This window comes from Crotalus tigris, unplaced genomic scaffold (assembly GCF_016545835.1).
Source record: "Crotalus tigris isolate CLP2741 ecotype Arizona unplaced genomic scaffold, ASM1654583v1 scf7180000022970.308977840:1548163, whole genome shotgun sequence".
In the NCBI taxonomy this organism is placed as follows: domain Eukaryota; kingdom Metazoa; phylum Chordata; class Lepidosauria; order Squamata; family Viperidae; genus Crotalus; species Crotalus tigris.
Genome location: NW_024099557.1, coordinates 2,669,029 through 2,686,944, shown reverse-complemented (window position 1 = coordinate 2,686,944; position 17,916 = coordinate 2,669,029). Strand labels below are relative to the sequence as shown.

Sequence of the window (17,916 nt, the reverse complement as noted above, 5' to 3'; positions counted from 1 at the left end):
CCCACAAAAATCAGAATTGTGCAAGCCACAGTATTCCCTGTGACCTTCTCTGGAAGTGAAAGTTGGACTTTAAAGAAGAACCGGGATAGGAAGGGTAGTGATGACTATGAACGTCGGTGTAGCAGAAGATACCCGAGATTCTCGTGAACAGCCAAGAAAACAAACATGGATCATTGAATAAATCAATCCAGAGTTCTCCCTCGAGGCATCAGTGACCAGGCTCAAGTGATCCCACTTAGGACACACGAAGCGAAGACCCAGCTCTCTGCCTCTGATAATGGGAAAGGCAGAAGGGAAGAGAAGAAGAAGGGGACGACCAGCGATAAATAGATGAACTCAGTCACCGGGATGTTGGCTGCACCGCTGGAAGACTTGAAGGACCAGATTAGGGATTTATCATCACAGAGAAAATCTATCCGAATGGTTGCTAAGGATTAACCCCGAGTTTATGGTGCAGGCAGTCCTTGCCTTACGGCCATAATGCAATCTGCCCCTTAAGGTTCTACATTGTGACGATTGTAAAACAGGTAATTGCATGACAGGTCCAATTTAGGAGCACTTTTTTTGCAGCGGACTTTAAACGAATCGCTGATTTTAAAAAAAATGTGTGATGCAGGGCCACATCAGAAGAGGAAGTCAAGTTATTCTCCAAAGAAGCAACGGATGGAAACTAATCAAGGAGAGAAGCAACCTAGAACTAAGGAGAAACTTCCTGACAGTGAGAACAATTAACCAGTGGAACAACCTGCCTCCAGAAGTGGTGAATGCTCCAACACTGGGAGTTTTTAAGAAGAGACTGGACAGCCATTTGTCTGAAATGGCATAGGGCAGTGATGGCGAACCTTTTAGAGACCGAGTGCCCAAATTGCAACGCAAACCCCACTTATGCATCATCGGGTGCCGGGTGGGTGTGGCCCATTGGGTGGGCGTGGATGCAGTGGTAACGGCAGACTAGGTGGGACTAAAAAGTTCAATCAATCAATTCCAACTTTGCAAAATCTTTTTTTTTCCCTGCGAGAAGTTGAAATTGACTGATTGATTGAACCTTTTTTTTTTTTGCACATGGCAGCAGAGGCCTAAAGCGAAAAGGTTTTATAAAACCCAGCTGAAAGCCTAGGACTGGGGTGATGGCGCGTGTGCCCACAGAGAGGGCTCTGAGTGCCGCCTCTGGCACCTGTGCCATAGGTTCGCCACCACTGGCATAGGGTTTCCTGCCTGAGCAGGGAGTTGGACTAGATGACTTCCAAGGTCCCTCCCAACTTTATTTTTGTTGTTATTATTATCATTGGGTCCGCCATGTTGCCTTTTTTTTTTTTTGACCATCCTCTGTTGAGTCTCTCGTAACGGAGCTAAGAGCTGGTTGAGAGAAACGGCTGGGTTGCAAGAGACCTTGCCGAAGTTTTAATATACCCTTGGGAAGAGATGGAGGCTGTCTGCTCCATTGCCTTTTCAGTCTTTTACCAATCCTCTCCTAATCCCCCGGTTTTCACCTCCATCTGAAAAAAGGCTCAATATGGCTCATTGCATTTAACCCCTGACCTCTTTTGTTTCTCCCACTTTTGCATCTTCATCCGTAAATCCCTTCTCTTTCTTTGCCTTAGTTTATATAAATGCTCCTGTGCCGCCAACACCACTTCCTCCCCCTCCTCCTGCGCCTCCTATTATTGTGGGTTGCACAGCCAGCGAGATGTTTAGACTGGATGTGGCATTTCTATCCACCTATCGAGTCCTTCCCAAAGACCTGGGGATAGGTGGATGTTTTTTTAAAAAAATTAATATTAAAGGTATTATTGCAGGAGGTCTACGACAATCCGCCGCTGCCAACTCGCCACAGCTCACTGCTGTGGGACAACGGAACAATTCAATTGAATTATTTAAAATAATTAAAAAAATATATTTTAATTTCGCATTTCTTTTTGTCCCTTCTTTGGCGTTCTCTCTTTAATGATTCTATTCCAATATTTCTTCGATATTCATGTTACTCTTGTCCCGCTGTGAGTTGTCGCACAGAGGGCTGGCTTTGGCGAGTTGTCCCGTGGCAAATTGGCCACAACAAGATGGTTGTGGACTGTTGGCCACGGCGAGATGACTGTGGGGAGTTCTCCCATTTTGCACGGCAGGATGTAAGCTGTTGCAAGCAAAGCTGCCCTTGGCAATTGACTAAAGAGGGATGTTATCAATTCCAGAGGACATTCAAGTGGTGCTCCAGATGTTTTAGGATTGCACCCAAGCCTAGTGTTATTGAGACTGCCTTTGTTTTCTTTTGCCACAGTCGCTCTACTTCTGTTTGCAGATCTGTGTGTTTTGTGATTTTCTCCAGTTCTTTCTCTTTTGTTTTGCTGTCTCCAGGCGCTGCCACCACGTCCACTATCCAGATTTGTTTGTCCTTCTTATCAACAATTGTTATTTCTGGGATGCTGTGTGGCAGCTGCTTGTCTGTTTGAATTCTAAATTCCCAAAACACTGTAGCGTCTTTCTTCCCCCATTACAGTACTTTGTCTATTTTGTGGCCCAGCAGTTCTCGCTTGCAGGCAAATGGCAGTCTTGCAGATATTCTTGATCTTTCTTGCCCTTTTTCCCACCATCTCAGCTGTTATTACAAGTTATTTTGTTTCCGTTTCTTTTTGATTCTTACCCACCTCTTTTATCCAAGCTGCATTCTTGTTGTATCTCTTTGAGTTGTTCCATAGCTGCGCCCAGAACTGCACTGTTTCTTCTGTAGCCCATTTGTCACCCAATGTGCAGAATTCCCAACACCTAGCACGCTCCTTTTTGGCCCAAGCGGCTACCAATCTGATATGGGTTTCTGTAAATCAGTGGTTCTCAACCTTTTTAATGCCGCGACCCCCAACCAGTTGTAAGTCGAGGACTACTCAACCGGTCGTAAGTCGAGGACTACTCAACTGGTGCAGCACCGTTTGCAGAATGGGACTTTTGGCGGGCTCAGCAGGGCAGAGACAGCCTGGACAATTCCTATTGGCTTTTGAAAGCCAATAGAATTAGACTCTATTCAAGAGAGTCTATTCTATTGGCTTTCAAAAGCCAATAGAATAAAAGGGAGTAGAACAGCTAAGGAAAAGGGGGGGGGGAAATGGCGGACTGCGTTGTTTGGCGACCCCCGTGAAATGGTCGTTCGACCCCAAATGGGGTCCCGACCCACAGGTTGAGAACCACTGCTATAAATTATATCTCACCATATTATTGATGGGAGAGGCACTCTCTGTCTCAGGATTCTTGTCCTGAGACCTGTCCAGTGTGGCTGAGCCTTTGACTTAGCTCTCATCTTTCTCAGAGCACCTAAGCCCTACAACAAGAGAGTGATTGGAGGTCATAAATTCAAACTCAGCTCCAAATCCTTGGTCATTAAAGTCAGAGTTCTCCAGCCTTTCTGGGCTCATGGCCCGGAAGGGAGAGCAACTTCCAAATTACTGCATGCGGGCGTGCATGCACACAACCGGGGCCACGCCCACTGGTGCAGTACTAGCAGCCGTGTTCATGTATGTGCTGGTGCCATGTGCATGTGTGAACGGCCGCGCATGCACACATTGCTAGTGTCCTTGTTCGCGCCTGCAAAGGGGCTGCGAGTGGGGGGGGTAGCGCGAATGGGGGGGGGAACGTGTGCCCATGTGTGCGCACCCTGACCAGCCATTTCTGTGGCCCGCTGGCCAAGAGTCCACAGCCCGATACCGGGCTGCGGCCCATAAGTTGGGGACCTCTGATTTTAGTCACCCAGACACAAATTGAGCAACATGTTATGTGCAGTACAATATAGTGAGCCATGTGCAGATCAGTACACTGGGGAAATTAAACAACTACTTCATAAGCACATGGCACAACATAGGAGAACAAACCCATCAGGACAAGATTCAGCAGTCCATCTGCATTTAAAAGACAAAGTCCACATTTTGGACAGAAAGGACCCAATGCTTTGAAAGAGGGGTCAAAGAGGTCATCTATGTCAAAACTGAGCCGCCCTCTCTCAAAAGAGGGAAAGGGATACGACATCATCCATCTCCAGTCTACAACACAGTCCTTTCAGCAGTTCCAAGAAGGCTCCGTACCTCAGGTGATCCTGAGGACACAGATAAACCTCCAGGTGGCCTCAATGACTCTCTAAAAGGATGCAAATGACCAGCTGTCTGCAAGGAGTATAAATCTTTCCATTCCCCACCATCCAGTCAGAGCTGAAGAAGCTTTTTGGATGAGAAGTGAAACGTCTTCAAAGAAAAAACAAAAAAGTCCAGTTGCCTCCTGAAAAAGCACCTTTGGGACAACCATGACCTGGGTGACATAGAAATAGAAATAGAAATAGAGTAGAGTAGAGTAGAGTAGAGTAGAGTAGAGTAGAGTAGAGTAGAGTAGAGTAGAGTAGAAGCTGGAAGGGACTTTGGAGGTCTTCTAGTCCAGCCCCCTGCTCAAAACCTCCAGAGACATCCAGGCCAGCGTATCCATTTCTCATTCAACCTTGCAAGGTTGCTGTGATTAAATGGAAGCCATGGTGAACTCTTGGAGAAAATGTGGATGTCAATACAATATATTGTCGAGAACTGAACAGGATACTAATATATTTCCCGGAGATATTTCAATGAATCCACCTGAACCCAGGTTGGTTGGGTTCTAACATTCCCCTTAAGCTAGGCTAAAATGACATTATGCCATTTCTGGTTTAGTATGCTGTCAGAATCCTGATCATCACATTAAGACACCCTGTATAGTTCATCTATTTCTTCAGCAGATATTCTATACACAGAGAAATCATGCTTTGTTAACTCAAGTTAGGATTTAATGAATTGTGTAAACCCAGTTAGAGAGATCCTGATAAAAATGGGAAACGCTTCCTTTTCTACATACCCTTAGTCCTTGACTTACAACTACAATTGCATCTAGTTCTGGATGTAAACAAAAAAGATGTGTAGGTCCTAGAAAGAGTGAAGAGAAGAGCAACGAAGATGATTAGGGGACTCAAGGCTAAAACATATAAAGAGCGGTTGCTGGAATTGGCTATAGCTTGTCTAGTAGTGAAAAGAAGGACTAGGGGGGACATGATAGCAGTCTTCCAATATTTCTGCCACAAAGAAGAGCAGGTCAACCTATTCTCCAGAAAAATTGAAGGCAGAACAAGAAGCAATGGATGGAAACTAATCAAGGAGAGGACCAGCCTAGAATTAAAGAGAATTTTTCTGACAGTTAGAATAATTAACCAGTGGAACGACTTGCCTCCAGAAGTTGTGGGTGCTCCATCACTGCAGATTTTTAAGAGGATTTTCCAGAATGGTGTAAGGTTTCCTGCTTGAGTAGGGGGTTGGACTAGAACAGTGGTGGCGAACCTACGGCACGGGTGCCAGAGGCGGCACTCAGAGCCCCCTCTGTGGGCACATGCGCCGTCACCCCAGTCCTAGGCCTTCAGCTGGGTTTTATAAAACCTTTTCGCTTTAGGCCTCCAACGCCGTGTGCAAAAAAAAAAAAAAAAAAAAAGGTTCAATCAGTCAATTTCAACTTCTTGCGGGGGGGGGGGGGGAAGAACTTGCAAAGTTGGAATTGATTGATTGAACTTTTTAGTCCCACCCAGTCTGCCATTACCACCGCAGCTACGCCCACCCAATGGGCCACGCTCACCCAGCACTCGACGATGCATAAGTGGGTTTTGGGTTGCAATTTGGGCACTCGGTCTCTAAAAGGTTCGCCATCACTGGACTAGAAGATCTCCAAGGTCCCTTCCAATTCTGTTATTCTGTTTTGTTCTGTTTTATATAACTCTCTCCTCCCCTCCTGGGCTAAAAAGAAAAAAAAAAGACCTGTTTTTCCCTCTTCCTGCCAGCCTCTGTTCTGGTTCACACTGAGATTCAGGCTGTTTTTATTTTTAAAATGCTTCTCTCCAAAAGAACCCTATCAGAAAGAGAAAGCATTCCTTTCTGGCTGGAAAGCCACTGCTTAACCTTGACCTGTAAGTGTGGTGTGTACAGTAAAGCAGCCTCTTCCTCTGAATGCCTGGAAGGTTAATGGAATTCCAATTTGCAAAACTATGGAAGAAGCTAATGCTCGCTCTTTCATGTCTGCTAAATATAACTCCCTGAAAGAAGCGTAATTTGCAATGTTCCACATGACGTGAATTCTAACAGGCTTAGCTGGGATAACTTTCCCTGTTTACTCCTATGTAATCTCTCACTAAAAACATTAAAAGAGAGGAAGGAAGGAGGGAGGGAGGGAGAAGAAGGAAGGAAAGAGAAGAGGGAGAGAGAAAAGGAAGGAAGGAAGGAAGGAGAAGAGGGAGGGAGGGAGAGAAGGAAGGAAGGAGAAGAGATAGAAGGGGAGAAATAAGGAAGGAAGGGGAAAGAAGGAAGGAAGGAGAAGAGGGAGAAGAAGAGAAGGAAGGAAGGGAGGAGAAGAGATAGAGAAGGAGAGAAAGAAGGAAGGAAGGAGAAGAGGTAGAGAAGGAGAGAAAGAAGGAAGGAAGGAAGGGGAAGGAAGGAGAAGAGATAGAAGGAGAGAAATAAGGAAGGAAGGGGAAGGAAGGAAGGAGAAGAGGGAGAAGGAGAGAAGGAAGGAAGGAAGGAGAAGAGGTAGAGAAGGAGAGAAAGAAGGAAGGAAGGAGAAGGTAGAGAAGGAGAGAAAGAAGGAAGGAAGGGGAAGGAAGGAGAAGAGGGAGAAGGAGAGAAGGAAGGAGAAGAGAGGAGGGAGAGAAGGAAGGAGAAGAGGGGAGGGAGAGAAGGAGAGAAGGAAGGAAGGAGGGGAAGGGAGAGAAGGAAGGAGAAGAGGGGAGGGAGAGAAGGAGAGAAGGAAGGAAGGAGAAGAGGGGAAGGGAGAGAGGGAGAGAAGGAAGGAAGGAAGGAAGGAAGGAAGGAAGGAAGGAAGGAAAAGGAAGGAAGGAAGGAAGGAGGTCCTTGGAGCTTTAGCCTTGAAATTTGGGTGATTGATTCTCTGTGTGGAAAAGGTGGAGAGAAATTTACCTTGAACAAAACACATATACAGGTAGTCCTCGAGTTTCAGTCACAACTGGGACCAGAATTTTCATTGCTAAGCAAGGCGTTGTTAAGCGGGTTGTGCCTGATTTTACAACCTTTTTTTGCCTTGATGTTAAGCGAATCACTATGGTTGTTAAGTGAGTCGTGGTTGTCAAGTGAATCCCGCATCCCCCATTGACTCTGCTCGCTGGGAAGGTCGCAAATGGTGATCACTTGACCCTGGGATGCTGCAACAGTCATAAGTGCATGCCAGTTGCTCAGCATCTGTATTTTTAATCACGTGACCGTCAGAATGCTGTAAAGGTCGTAAGTGTGAGGACCAGTCATGTCACTTTTTTCACTGGTTATAATTTTGAATGGTCACTAAACAAATGGTTGTAAATTGAGGACTACCTGTACTTGCTGGTCCCTCAACCCTAGGTGGGCTACTAGATGAGGCTTAACCACAGTTTCCCAGTTAAACCCAGTTTTCTTTATTTTGATTTAGCAGCTGGTAGGAACCCAGCCACGAGGAGTGGGGAGTAGGGGGCTGTAAAGTATGCCTCAGGTGTTGTACACGTGTGTGTACAGGACTAGCTGATTGTGGCTTTATTCCCCAAATTTCCCCAACCTAGAACTAAGGAGAAACTTCTTGACAGTTAGAACAATTAACCAGTGGAACAACCTGCCTCCAGAAGTGGTGAATGCTCCAACACTGGAAGTTTTTAAGAAGAGACTGGACAGCCATTTGTCCGAAATGGTATAGGGTTTCTAATTACACTGATTACAGGGGGTTGGACTAGATGACCACTAAGATCCCTTCCAACTTTATTACTATCATCATCATCATCATCAAATGATGGTTAGGCATGGCAAAATTTACGACTCAGCTACATCTAGGAAGAAGTACAAGTAATCCTCGACTTATGTCCCCAATTGAGTCCAACATTTCCACTGCTAAGCGAGACAGCTATTAAGTGAATTTTTTGCCCCATTTTATGACCTTTCCTGCCACAATTGTTAAGTGAATCACTGCCATTGTTGAACGAATCATCGATTATTAAGCGAATCTGACTTCTCCCACTGACTTTGCTTTTTGGAAGCCGGCTGGGAAAGTTACAAATGCTGATCATGTGACCCCCCAGGGCAGTACAACCGTCACAAGTACATGTCAGTTACCGAGCCTCCGAATTTTTGATCACGTGACCGTGGGCATGCTGCAATGGTTGTAAACGTGAAAGTTGGTGATAAGTCACTTTTTCCAGTGCTGTTCTCATTTTGCACAGTCACCAAGTTGAGGAATTGTCCTTGCAAAAACAGCAACAACAACTATGTTCTGTCCTGTTTCTGGGACATATTTGCAACAGCTCATAATTCAAAGCAAGTTCCTAGAGTTAGAAAAGCTACAAAAAGATTAAATAAAACCCCACTGTGTTGCAAGACAATGTCCAAAAGCACATTTGGAGGTGACTTTAGATATGAGATGAGAGAGAGAGAAAATAATGACTCTGCATTTCCCCTCCCCCCCCTCTGTTTTTTTTTTTTTGCTAACGGATTGCCTTTATTTGTGTTAATTGGCAAGGAACAACTTGGATCGCAGGGAGTCCTCTGTTTACAAACATTCATTTAGTGACCGCTCCAAGTTGCCACAGCACTGGAAAAAAAAACGGACTTACAAACAGTTCTCGCATTTACAACCACCGCAGCATCCTCCAGGATCACATGATCTAAATTCGGGCACTTGGCAACTGGCATGTATTTATGACGGTTGCAGTGTCCCCGGGGTCACGTGATCGCAGCTTCGGACAAACAAAGTCAATGGGAGAAGTTGGATTCACTTAACGTGGCAAAAATGGTCATAAAATCAGATCTCATGTAACAACCACCTCATTTAGCAATAGAAATTCTGGTCCCAATTATAGGCGTTAAGTCAAGGAGTACCTGTTTTGGGGTGGGTGGACAAATGATGGACCAAGTAGAAAATGGTTGTGTTGTGTGAGCAGAAAGTCTGCGGGTTAGTGACTAGTTCAGCCTTCTTTCTCTCCAGCTAGCCCAGGGGTAGGCAACCTTGGCTCTTTTATGATGTGTGGACTTCAACTCCCAGAATTCCTGAGTCAGCCATGCTGAGGGGACAGGGAGAGGTTTCCATGCTGAGCCAAGCTGGCTCAGGAATTCTGGGAGTTGAAGTCCACGAGTCATCAAAGGGCCAAGGTTGCCTACCCCTGAGCTAGCCAGACCTGGAGAACGGTTGCCAATCATGGTGGAAATCCAAGCAGTATAACCTAGTTAACCTTTGCCCATGATGAAGAAGCTTTTTTACAAGCAGAGGTTTCCCCCAAGTCCTCTGGTTAACAGCATCTCAGTTGCTGCCGCCAGTGGACAATTAAACATCGCTGGCTCAAGTGGCTGGACTAAGAGAGAAGGACTGCTGGAAAGCTATTCATCTCAGCTGTTAAAAAAACCATCATGTACAATCTTTGGTTTTATTTTCAAAGTTGACTGCTTGCAACCAAGTTGAATGTCTAGCAAGAATGAGGGAGGGAGGGAGGGAGGGAGGGAAGAGGGAGGGAGGAAGGAAGGAAGGAAGGAAACAAAACAGAAAAAAGGAAAGAAAGACAGAGAGAGATAGGAAGGAAGGAGAGAGAAGAAAAAGGAAGGGACGATAGAAGAAAGTGGAGGGAAGAAAGAAGAATGAGGAAGGAAGAATAGAAAGAAAACAGGGAAGGCAGGAGGACGGAAGGATAGAAAGAAGAAAGGAAGAAAGAATAAAAAAGACAGAGGGGAGGGAGGGAGAATAGAAAGAAGGAAGGATAGAAAGAAGAGGAAAGAAGGATAGAAAGAAGACAGGGAAGAAGGATAGAAAGAAGAAAGGAAGGATAGAAAGAAGACAGGGACGGAGGGAGAAAGAAGAAGAAACGATAGAAAGGAGGGAGGGAGGGGGAAGGGGGAGGAAAGAAGCACAGGTTGAGCCAAATAAAAGAACTGGTAACAAAAAGAAAAGAACGAAAAAGAAGTTTACAGAGGGAATGAAAGGAAAACGCTGAGTGGTCTAAGTCACGCAGTGCAGATGGCATCCAAAAGAATATGACCCTTAGTAGGAAAGTCCACCCCCCCAACCTCTTCCCATGGGAATCCTTCATGAAGTCAAACCCCCTCCCCCCCAAGCAGGATGCCCCATGCTTCCCAGCCACATTTCACAAGAACCCCCTGTACAAGTGTACTCAGAAACATCTGCTAGAATCATGTGTCTGGATGGATATGCTGCACAATCAAAGACCAGTATTATCTCTAAAACAGAGGCAGGGCTGGGGTTGTGCCCTTATGACATCCTTGACTTTTATTTTGACACTCCCCCCCCCCCCCGCAAACAACCCTCAGCAAAAACTGACCGACTTTCCCTTGGTCAGGAAGAAAAAGAAGACTCTTAAATCAAGGATTTGTTAATACCTGGATTGGAGAGCTAATTTCAGGTGGTTTCTTGGTATCACCACAGTGACTCACCAGGAGACTGTGAGTTCTAGTCCCACCTTAGCCATGAATGTCGGCTGGGTGACTTTGGGCCAATCACTGGGAAACTGTGAGTTCTAGTCCCACCTTAGCGATGAAAAAAGGCTGGGTGACTTTGGACCAATCACTGGGAGACTGTGAGTTCTAGTCCCACCTTGGCCATGAAAGACGGCTGGGTGACTTTGGACCAATCACTGGGAGACTGTGAGTTCTAGTCCCACCTTAGCCATGAAAGACGGCTGGGTGACTTTGGACCAATCACCGGGAGACTGTGAGTTCTAGTCCCACCATAGACATGAAAGAAGGCTGAGTGACTTTGGACCAATCACCGGGAGACTGTGAGTTCTAGTCCCACCTTAGGCATGAAAGACAGCTGGGTGACTTTGGACCAATCACCGGGAGACTGTGAGTTCTAGTCCCACCTTAGGCATGAAAGACGGCTGGGTGACTTTGGGCCAATCACCAGGAGACTACAAATTCTAGTCCCACCTTAGCCATGAATGTCGGCTGGGTGACTTTGGGCCAATCACTCAGAAACTGTGAGTTCTAGTCCCACCTTAGCCGTGAAAAACGACTGGGTGACTTTGGGCCAATCACTGGGACTGTGAGTTCTAGTCCCACCTTAGACGTGAAAGACAGCTGAGTGACTTTGCACCAATCACTGGGAGACTGTGAGTTCTAGTCTCACCTTAGCCATGAAAATCAGCTGGGTGATTTTGGGCCAATCACCAGAAAATTGTGAATTCTAGTCCTACCTTAGACATGAAACCCAGCTGCTGACTTGGGGCCAGTTATTCTCTCACTCAGCCCAACCCACCTCACAGGGTTGTTGTTATGGGAAAAACAGGAAGAAGGAGCATTAGATATGTTCGCCAGCTTGAGTTATTTATAAAAAAATAATAAACATGAGACTAAAAAAAAATTTAAATAAGAAAGACCAGAGGTCTCGCCAAGAGGCTGAAACACCGATCATTTAGCAAGTCAAATCTAGTCGTGAACGAGGCGGCCTTTAACTTTTCTCACCCAGAACCTTCAATGCTTCTTTGAGCCTTTTCTTCTCCTCTCTCCCTGCTCTCTTATTCGTTCTGTGCTGCACACTGGTTTATTTTTATTATTTCCTCAGAATGTGGCCCCAGCTGGGTAGCGGAGCATCCCCCATTCCCAAGGCCCCAATGGAGTTTAAATAGAGTCATTCTTGCTAATTAAACCAGTCGCTGTGATTGCTTAGTTAGGATTGACAGTGTAATCAGAAGTCGGAGCTGGGCAAGGCGTTTCCAGATTTCTTCTTCTTCTTCTTTTAATTATAAAAATAGATCTCGGCAGAAGATTAAAATTGTACCAAAAGGAAAAATACTCATGCCCTCTCTGTTTCAATGAGGCATGGCCACAATAAAGAACTATAGAGACACACCAGGAGGTCAATAGGGTGCTGTGAATTTAGTCAACAGCCTTGTTTTTCCTGGCCAAAATGATAATATTGTGGAGAGTGGGGGGGGGGGATCCTGGGTGCATCAAACGGAGATCCTTTGAGGGTGAACAAGGCAAATATGAAACTAGGAAACAAAAGTGACCGGGAAAACTGCTAAATCTAAGAATATCCTGCAGCGGTGAGTTCCAGAGATTAAGATGGGTGGCAGGAAGCAACAATCCTTCCTTCCTTCCTTCCTTCCTTCCTTCCTTCCTTCCTTCCTTCCTTCCTTCCTTCCTTCCTTCCTTCCTTCCTTTCTCTTTCTTTCTCTCTCTTTCTTTCTCTCTCTTTTTCTCTTTCCTCCTCCCTCCCTCCCTCCCTTCCTTCTCCCTCTCCTTTCCTTCCTTCCCCTTCTCCCTCCCCCTTCTCCCTCCCCCCTCCCCTTCCCTCTCTCCTTTCCCTCCTTCGCTTCTCCCTCTCTCCCTCTCTCCCCCCCTTCCCTCCCTCCCTCCCTCCCTCCCTCCCTTCCTTCCTTCCTTCCTTCCTTCCTTCCTTCCTTCCTAAAGCACTAAAACCTGGGGGGGGGGTCCCAAGGAACCACTAATCAATAACCTTTTAAGATGGCTCTACTATTTCACTTTCTCCATGTCTGCGGTTTGTGTATCTTATTTTTTTCTTTATTTTGATTTTTTAATAATGATTGATTTACATTTTTACAATGATTGTATTTCTATAATTATTGTTTTTCTTAACTGCTGAACACCGCCCCCAGTCATTTCTTGTGACAATGGACAGCTATACAAATTTGATAAATATAATCTATATATTATTAAAATTCTCATTTTCGGTGAACCTTTAACTGGACGAAACAGTTCAGCATAGGGCAAAACATTTTCAACCAAGGTTGCTTTAGTGGAATGGTTAAGGCACCAGGCTAGAAAATGGAAGATAGTGGAATCAAATCCAGCCAGCTAGGTGACTTAGAGCTAGTCACTCTCCCTCAACCCAACCCATCTCACAGGGTTGTTGTTATGGGGAAAATAGGAGGAGGAAGGCATATTAGGTATGTTCACCTTCTTGAGTTATTTATAAAAATAAAGGTGGGAAAATAAACAAATAAATAAATAAATAAAACTTACAAAATGCCTGCAAAATGCAGGGCCTATGCAGGGACTCCCAATGGAACTGAAATTTGGCAAACTTTATCAGAGGTTTCATGACACAAAAGTGACCCTAAAGCATTTTATGACGTACAACAAACATATCATAAAACATTTCCTGTGATCATCTGTTTATGCTTGACTCTGTTACCCAGCTTAACATGCCCTGTTTTCGAGCCAGTGAAGTCTCTGAATGTTTCCCTGAATTTTTAAGAAGTTTTCCACTATACGGGAAGCTCTGCCTTTGTTGAAATCATTTGAGGAATCTGGTAAGGAAATATCTCTGCAAGGATGACCCAAGAAGTCACGGGTTGTCTAGCAAATAAATAAAAACACACTGCTTCGAGGAAAGATCCCAGTGATTGAGTGGTTAAGTGTGGATAAATGTGTGTTCTCTGTTAGATGTGGCTTTTAATTTGTTGAAGCTGCGCTGAGGGCATGGATAGCAAACACAGCCCTACTCCCTCCTTCCTAATCACACACATTCACCTACAAGGTTCTTTGCGAGTCAGAAATAGATGATTATCTCCAGTTAGTGCCGGAGAAACACTGATATCCTTCCAAGCTAAATTGGGGTGGGTGAAACCTGGGGGTTCGTCAACTCAATTTCTTGATTGTATCTTCTACTCAGTCCTCTGAAGGGTGACGGGAGACAATGTACGGATGTTGTCATATCCTTGAAAAGGGATAAGGCAGCTTTGGAGCGGGGTATTTTGAGTCTCAGGGAAGTAGGAGGTTTTCAGAAGCAGGTGACCCCCCATTTCTATCCTTAAAATACCCTCCACCACCCAAACCCCCCCCCCGCAACATTGCACTGCCAAAAATGTTGTCGCCAACATTGCCAAAAAAGCCAATATAGTTCTAGGCTACAGTAATAAAGGGATAGAATCAACATCACATGAAGTATTAATACTGCTTTATATACTGCCTTGGTTACATTTTTGGTCACCACAAAATAAAGGAGATATTGAGACTTTAGAAAGAGTGCAGAGAAGAGTGACAAAGATGATCAGGGGACTGGAGGCTCAAACATATAAGGAACGGTTGCTGGAATTGGGTATGTCTAGTTTAATGACGAGAAGGGCTAAAGGTGACATGATAGCAGTGTTCCAATATCTCAGGGGCTGCCACAAAGAAGGGGGCAGGTGTCAACTTATTTTTCAAAGCACCAAAAAGCAAGACAAGAAACAACGGATGGAAACTAATCAAGGAGAGAAACAACCTAGAACAGTGGTGGCGAACCTATGGCACGGGTGCCAGAGGCGGCACTCAGAGCCCTCTCTGTGGGCACGCACACTGTCGCCCCAGTCCTAGGCCTTCCACCCAGTCTGCCGTTACCACTGCAGCCACACCCACCCAATGGGCCACGCCCACCCAATGGGCCACACCCACCCAGCACTCGACGATGCATACGTGGGCTTTGGGTTGCAGTTTGGTCACTCGGTCTCTAAAGGTTTGCCATCACTGATCTAGAACTAAGGAGAAATTTCCTCATGGTGAAAATGTCAATCGCACTTAGACTTATATACCGCTTCATAGTGCTTCACAGCCCTCTCTAAGCGGTTTACAGAGTCAGCCTATTGTCCCCAACAATCTGGGTCCTCATTTTACCAACCTCGGAAGGATGGGAGGCTGAGTCAACCTTGAGCTGGTCAGAATTGAACTCCTGGAGTGAGCAGTGAGTTAGCCTGCAATACTGTATTCTAACCACTGTGTCACCACAATCAACCAATAGAGTAGAATAGAGCTGGAAGAGAGCTTGGAGTCTTCTAGTCCAGCCCCCCCTCCCCCACTTAAGCAGGAGAACCTATACCATCTCAGACATGTGACTGTCTAGCCTCTTCTTAAAAATCTCCATTGATGGAGAGTCCATGATTTCTGAGAAGGCAAGCTGTTCCACTGGTTAATTGCCCTCACTGTTAGGAAGTTTCTCCTTAATTCCAGGTTGCTTCTCTCTTTGGTCAGTTTCCAACCATTGTTTCTTGTCTTGCCCTCTGGTGCTTTGGTGAATAACGTGACCCCCTCGTCTTTGTGGCAGCCCCTCAAATACTGGAATATTGCTTTCACGTGAAACGGCTTGCCTCCAGAAGTTGTGGATGCTCCAACGCTGGAAGTTTTTAAGAAGAGACTGGACAGCCACTTGTCTGGAATAGTATAGGGCAGGGATAGGTAACCTTGGCTCTTTTATGACTCGTGGACTTCAACTCCCAGAATTCCTGAGCCAGCCATGCTGAGGGGAAAGAGAGAGGTTTCCAAGCTGAGCCATGCTGGCTCAGGAATTCTGGGAGTTGAAGTCCACGAGTCACAAAAGAGCCAAGGTTGCCTACCCCTGGTATAGGGTCTCCTGCCGGAGGAGGGGTTGGACTAGAAGACCTCCAAGGTCCCTTCCAACTCTGTTATTCTGATGTTCCATGTTCATGAGCCATTTTACTGCCGAATTCCAGCAACACAATCTTGGGGTACAGTGGGGCTGATCGGGGCTGATTTGTTTCAGATTGCTCATTTCTTAGCTTCATGCCCCATGAATCTAATAACGTAAGCAAGCTGCTTACATTTCTAGGTTTTCCTTCTGTGTCGCAACACCCCTTTTTATAACTTTTCATTCAAACGGCCCAGCTTTGAACTGAACTGAACTTCTGAGAGAGCTAAATTCAGCCAGTATTTACAGAGAATCCTCAACTCACGATGACAATTGGGACCAGAATTTCCACTGCCGAGCAAGGCAGTTGTTCAGAGAGTCGTGCACGATTTTACAATCTTTTTTTGCCACCATTGTTAAGTGAATCATGGCAGCCGTTAAGTGAATCACATAGCTGTTCAGCGAATCTGGTTTCCCCGTTGACTTTGTTTGTCGGAAACCAGCTGGGAAGGATGCAAATGGGGACATCCTGTGACTTTGGGATGCTGTAACCATCGTAAATATATGCTGCTTACCAAGCACCCAAATTCTGATCACGTAACTGTGGGGAGGCTGCGACGATCGTAAGTATGAGGATCTACTGTAAGTCATATTTTTTTCAGTGCCGCTGTAATTTTGAATAGTCGCTAAATGTGTGGTCGTAAGTTGAGGACTACCTGTATCCAGCTTACTATCTAGGGATGGTTTGATAGGCCGAAAACCTCATTTCATGTAAGGGACCCCCCCCCCTTCCCTTCCAACCCTCACGTCACCCCAGGGAACTCCAGCCTGCTTGGCTCCTATGGGAAGCGTAGGACAGCTTTCAGTACTTACAAATGTAGTAATACTCGTGCCCTGGTCTGAATTCGAATCCTAAGGAGAACGGGGTAAAAAGCTGGAACTTCTCGGAGAATTTGAGGGGCCCGTTGGGGGAATCCGGACGGTTACATTCCCAGCGTTTGAAGCCGTTCTGCCGATGGTCGCAGGAGCTGTGTCCCTCGTAGTTGACCATGTACAAAATGTATCTCTCCATCTGGTCCATGGGAAATGGGATCTCATAGTGCGGGCAGTATATGTCCAGGTAATCGTTGATGCTGACTTCCACGGTGTAGTCCCCTTGGTGGAATCTGCAACAGGAACAGCCGGGAGGAAAAGAGACCATTAATAGCAACTGTGAGTGGAATCTCGGAATCTTAGTGGACAATCACTTAAATAGGAGCCAGTTGTGTGCTGCAGCTGCCCAAAAAGCCAACACAGTGCTAGGCTGCATTAACAGAGGGATAGAATCAAGATCACGTGAAGGGTTAATACCACTCTACAACGCCTTGGTAAGGCCACACTTGGAATACTGCATCCCGTTTTGGTCACCACAATGTAAAAAAGATGTAGAGACTCTAGAAAGAGTACAGAGAAGAGCAACAAAGATGATTAGGGGACTGGAGGCTAACACATATAAGGAATGGCTGCTGGAATTGGGGATGTCCAGTTTAATGAAGAGAAGGACAAGGGGAGACATGATAGCAGTCTTCCAATATCTCAGGGGCTGCCCCAAAAAGAGGGAGTCGAGCTATTCTCCAAAGCGCCTGAAGGCAGAACAAGAAGCAACGGATGAAAACTAATCAAGGAGAGAAACAACCTAGAACTAAGAAGACATTTTCTGACAGTTAGAACAATTAATCAGTGGAACAACCTGCCTCCAGGAGCTGTGAATGCTCCAACACTGGAAATTTTTAAGAAGAGACTGGACAGCCATTTGTCGTCAGAAACAGTATAGCGTTTCCTGCGTGAGCAGGGGGTTGGACTAGAAGACCTCCAAGGTCCCTTCCAACTACTACTACTACTACTACTACTACTACTACTACTACTACTACTACTACTACTACTACTATTATAAAGGCTCTCTCGGTCATCAAAAAACAGAGTCAAGCCAAAGGGTGACATCTGAAATAAAATAATCTTGCACACGAGAAGTCCCCACTCAATGCAATGTAGTTACCTACGTATTTAATAATGTATTTAGCTGCCCATTTTATGGCAGTGATTCTGGGGGGGGGGGGTGCACCTAGGATTCACAATAGAAACTTAAAATAATAATACCAACTATATACCTAAATATCTTAAACATTCATCCATTCTTCCCAGAGGATACATGAACAACTAGCCGCAATTCATTTATTTAGTTGCCCATTTTTATGACAGTGATTCTGGGGGGAGGGGTGTTGCACCGAGGTTTCACAATAGAAGCCTAAACTAATAATACCTAATTATATAACCCAAACCTAAATATCCAATATTCATCCATTCCTTCCAGCAGATACATGAAAAAAAACTATCCACAATTTATTGATTTATATACAGTATTTGATTTTTATCCTGCCTTTATTACTTTATAAACAACTCATTTACAACTAGTCCAAGTATTCAAGTGACTTATAACTTAGTCTTTATACTTAAAACCGTAGTAGCATCCTCACAATCATGTACAAATCTGGGCTCTTGATA

At 45.3% G+C, this 17,916-nt stretch overlaps 1 protein-coding gene across 2 annotated transcripts in view; it reads right to left on the bottom strand.

Annotated features, from left to right (window-relative positions):
- EFNA2 (ephrin A2) overlaps positions 1–17,916 on the bottom strand; it is a 276,512-nt gene that overhangs the window by 22,807 nt on the left and 235,789 nt on the right. For both annotated transcript variants that reach the window (XM_039319312.1, XM_039319313.1), the window contains exon 2: positions 16,249–16,541. In XM_039319312.1, coding sequence (XP_039175246.1) covers positions 16,249–16,541 — 293 coding nt within the window. The remainder of the gene's footprint in view (positions 1–16,248; positions 16,542–17,916) is intronic.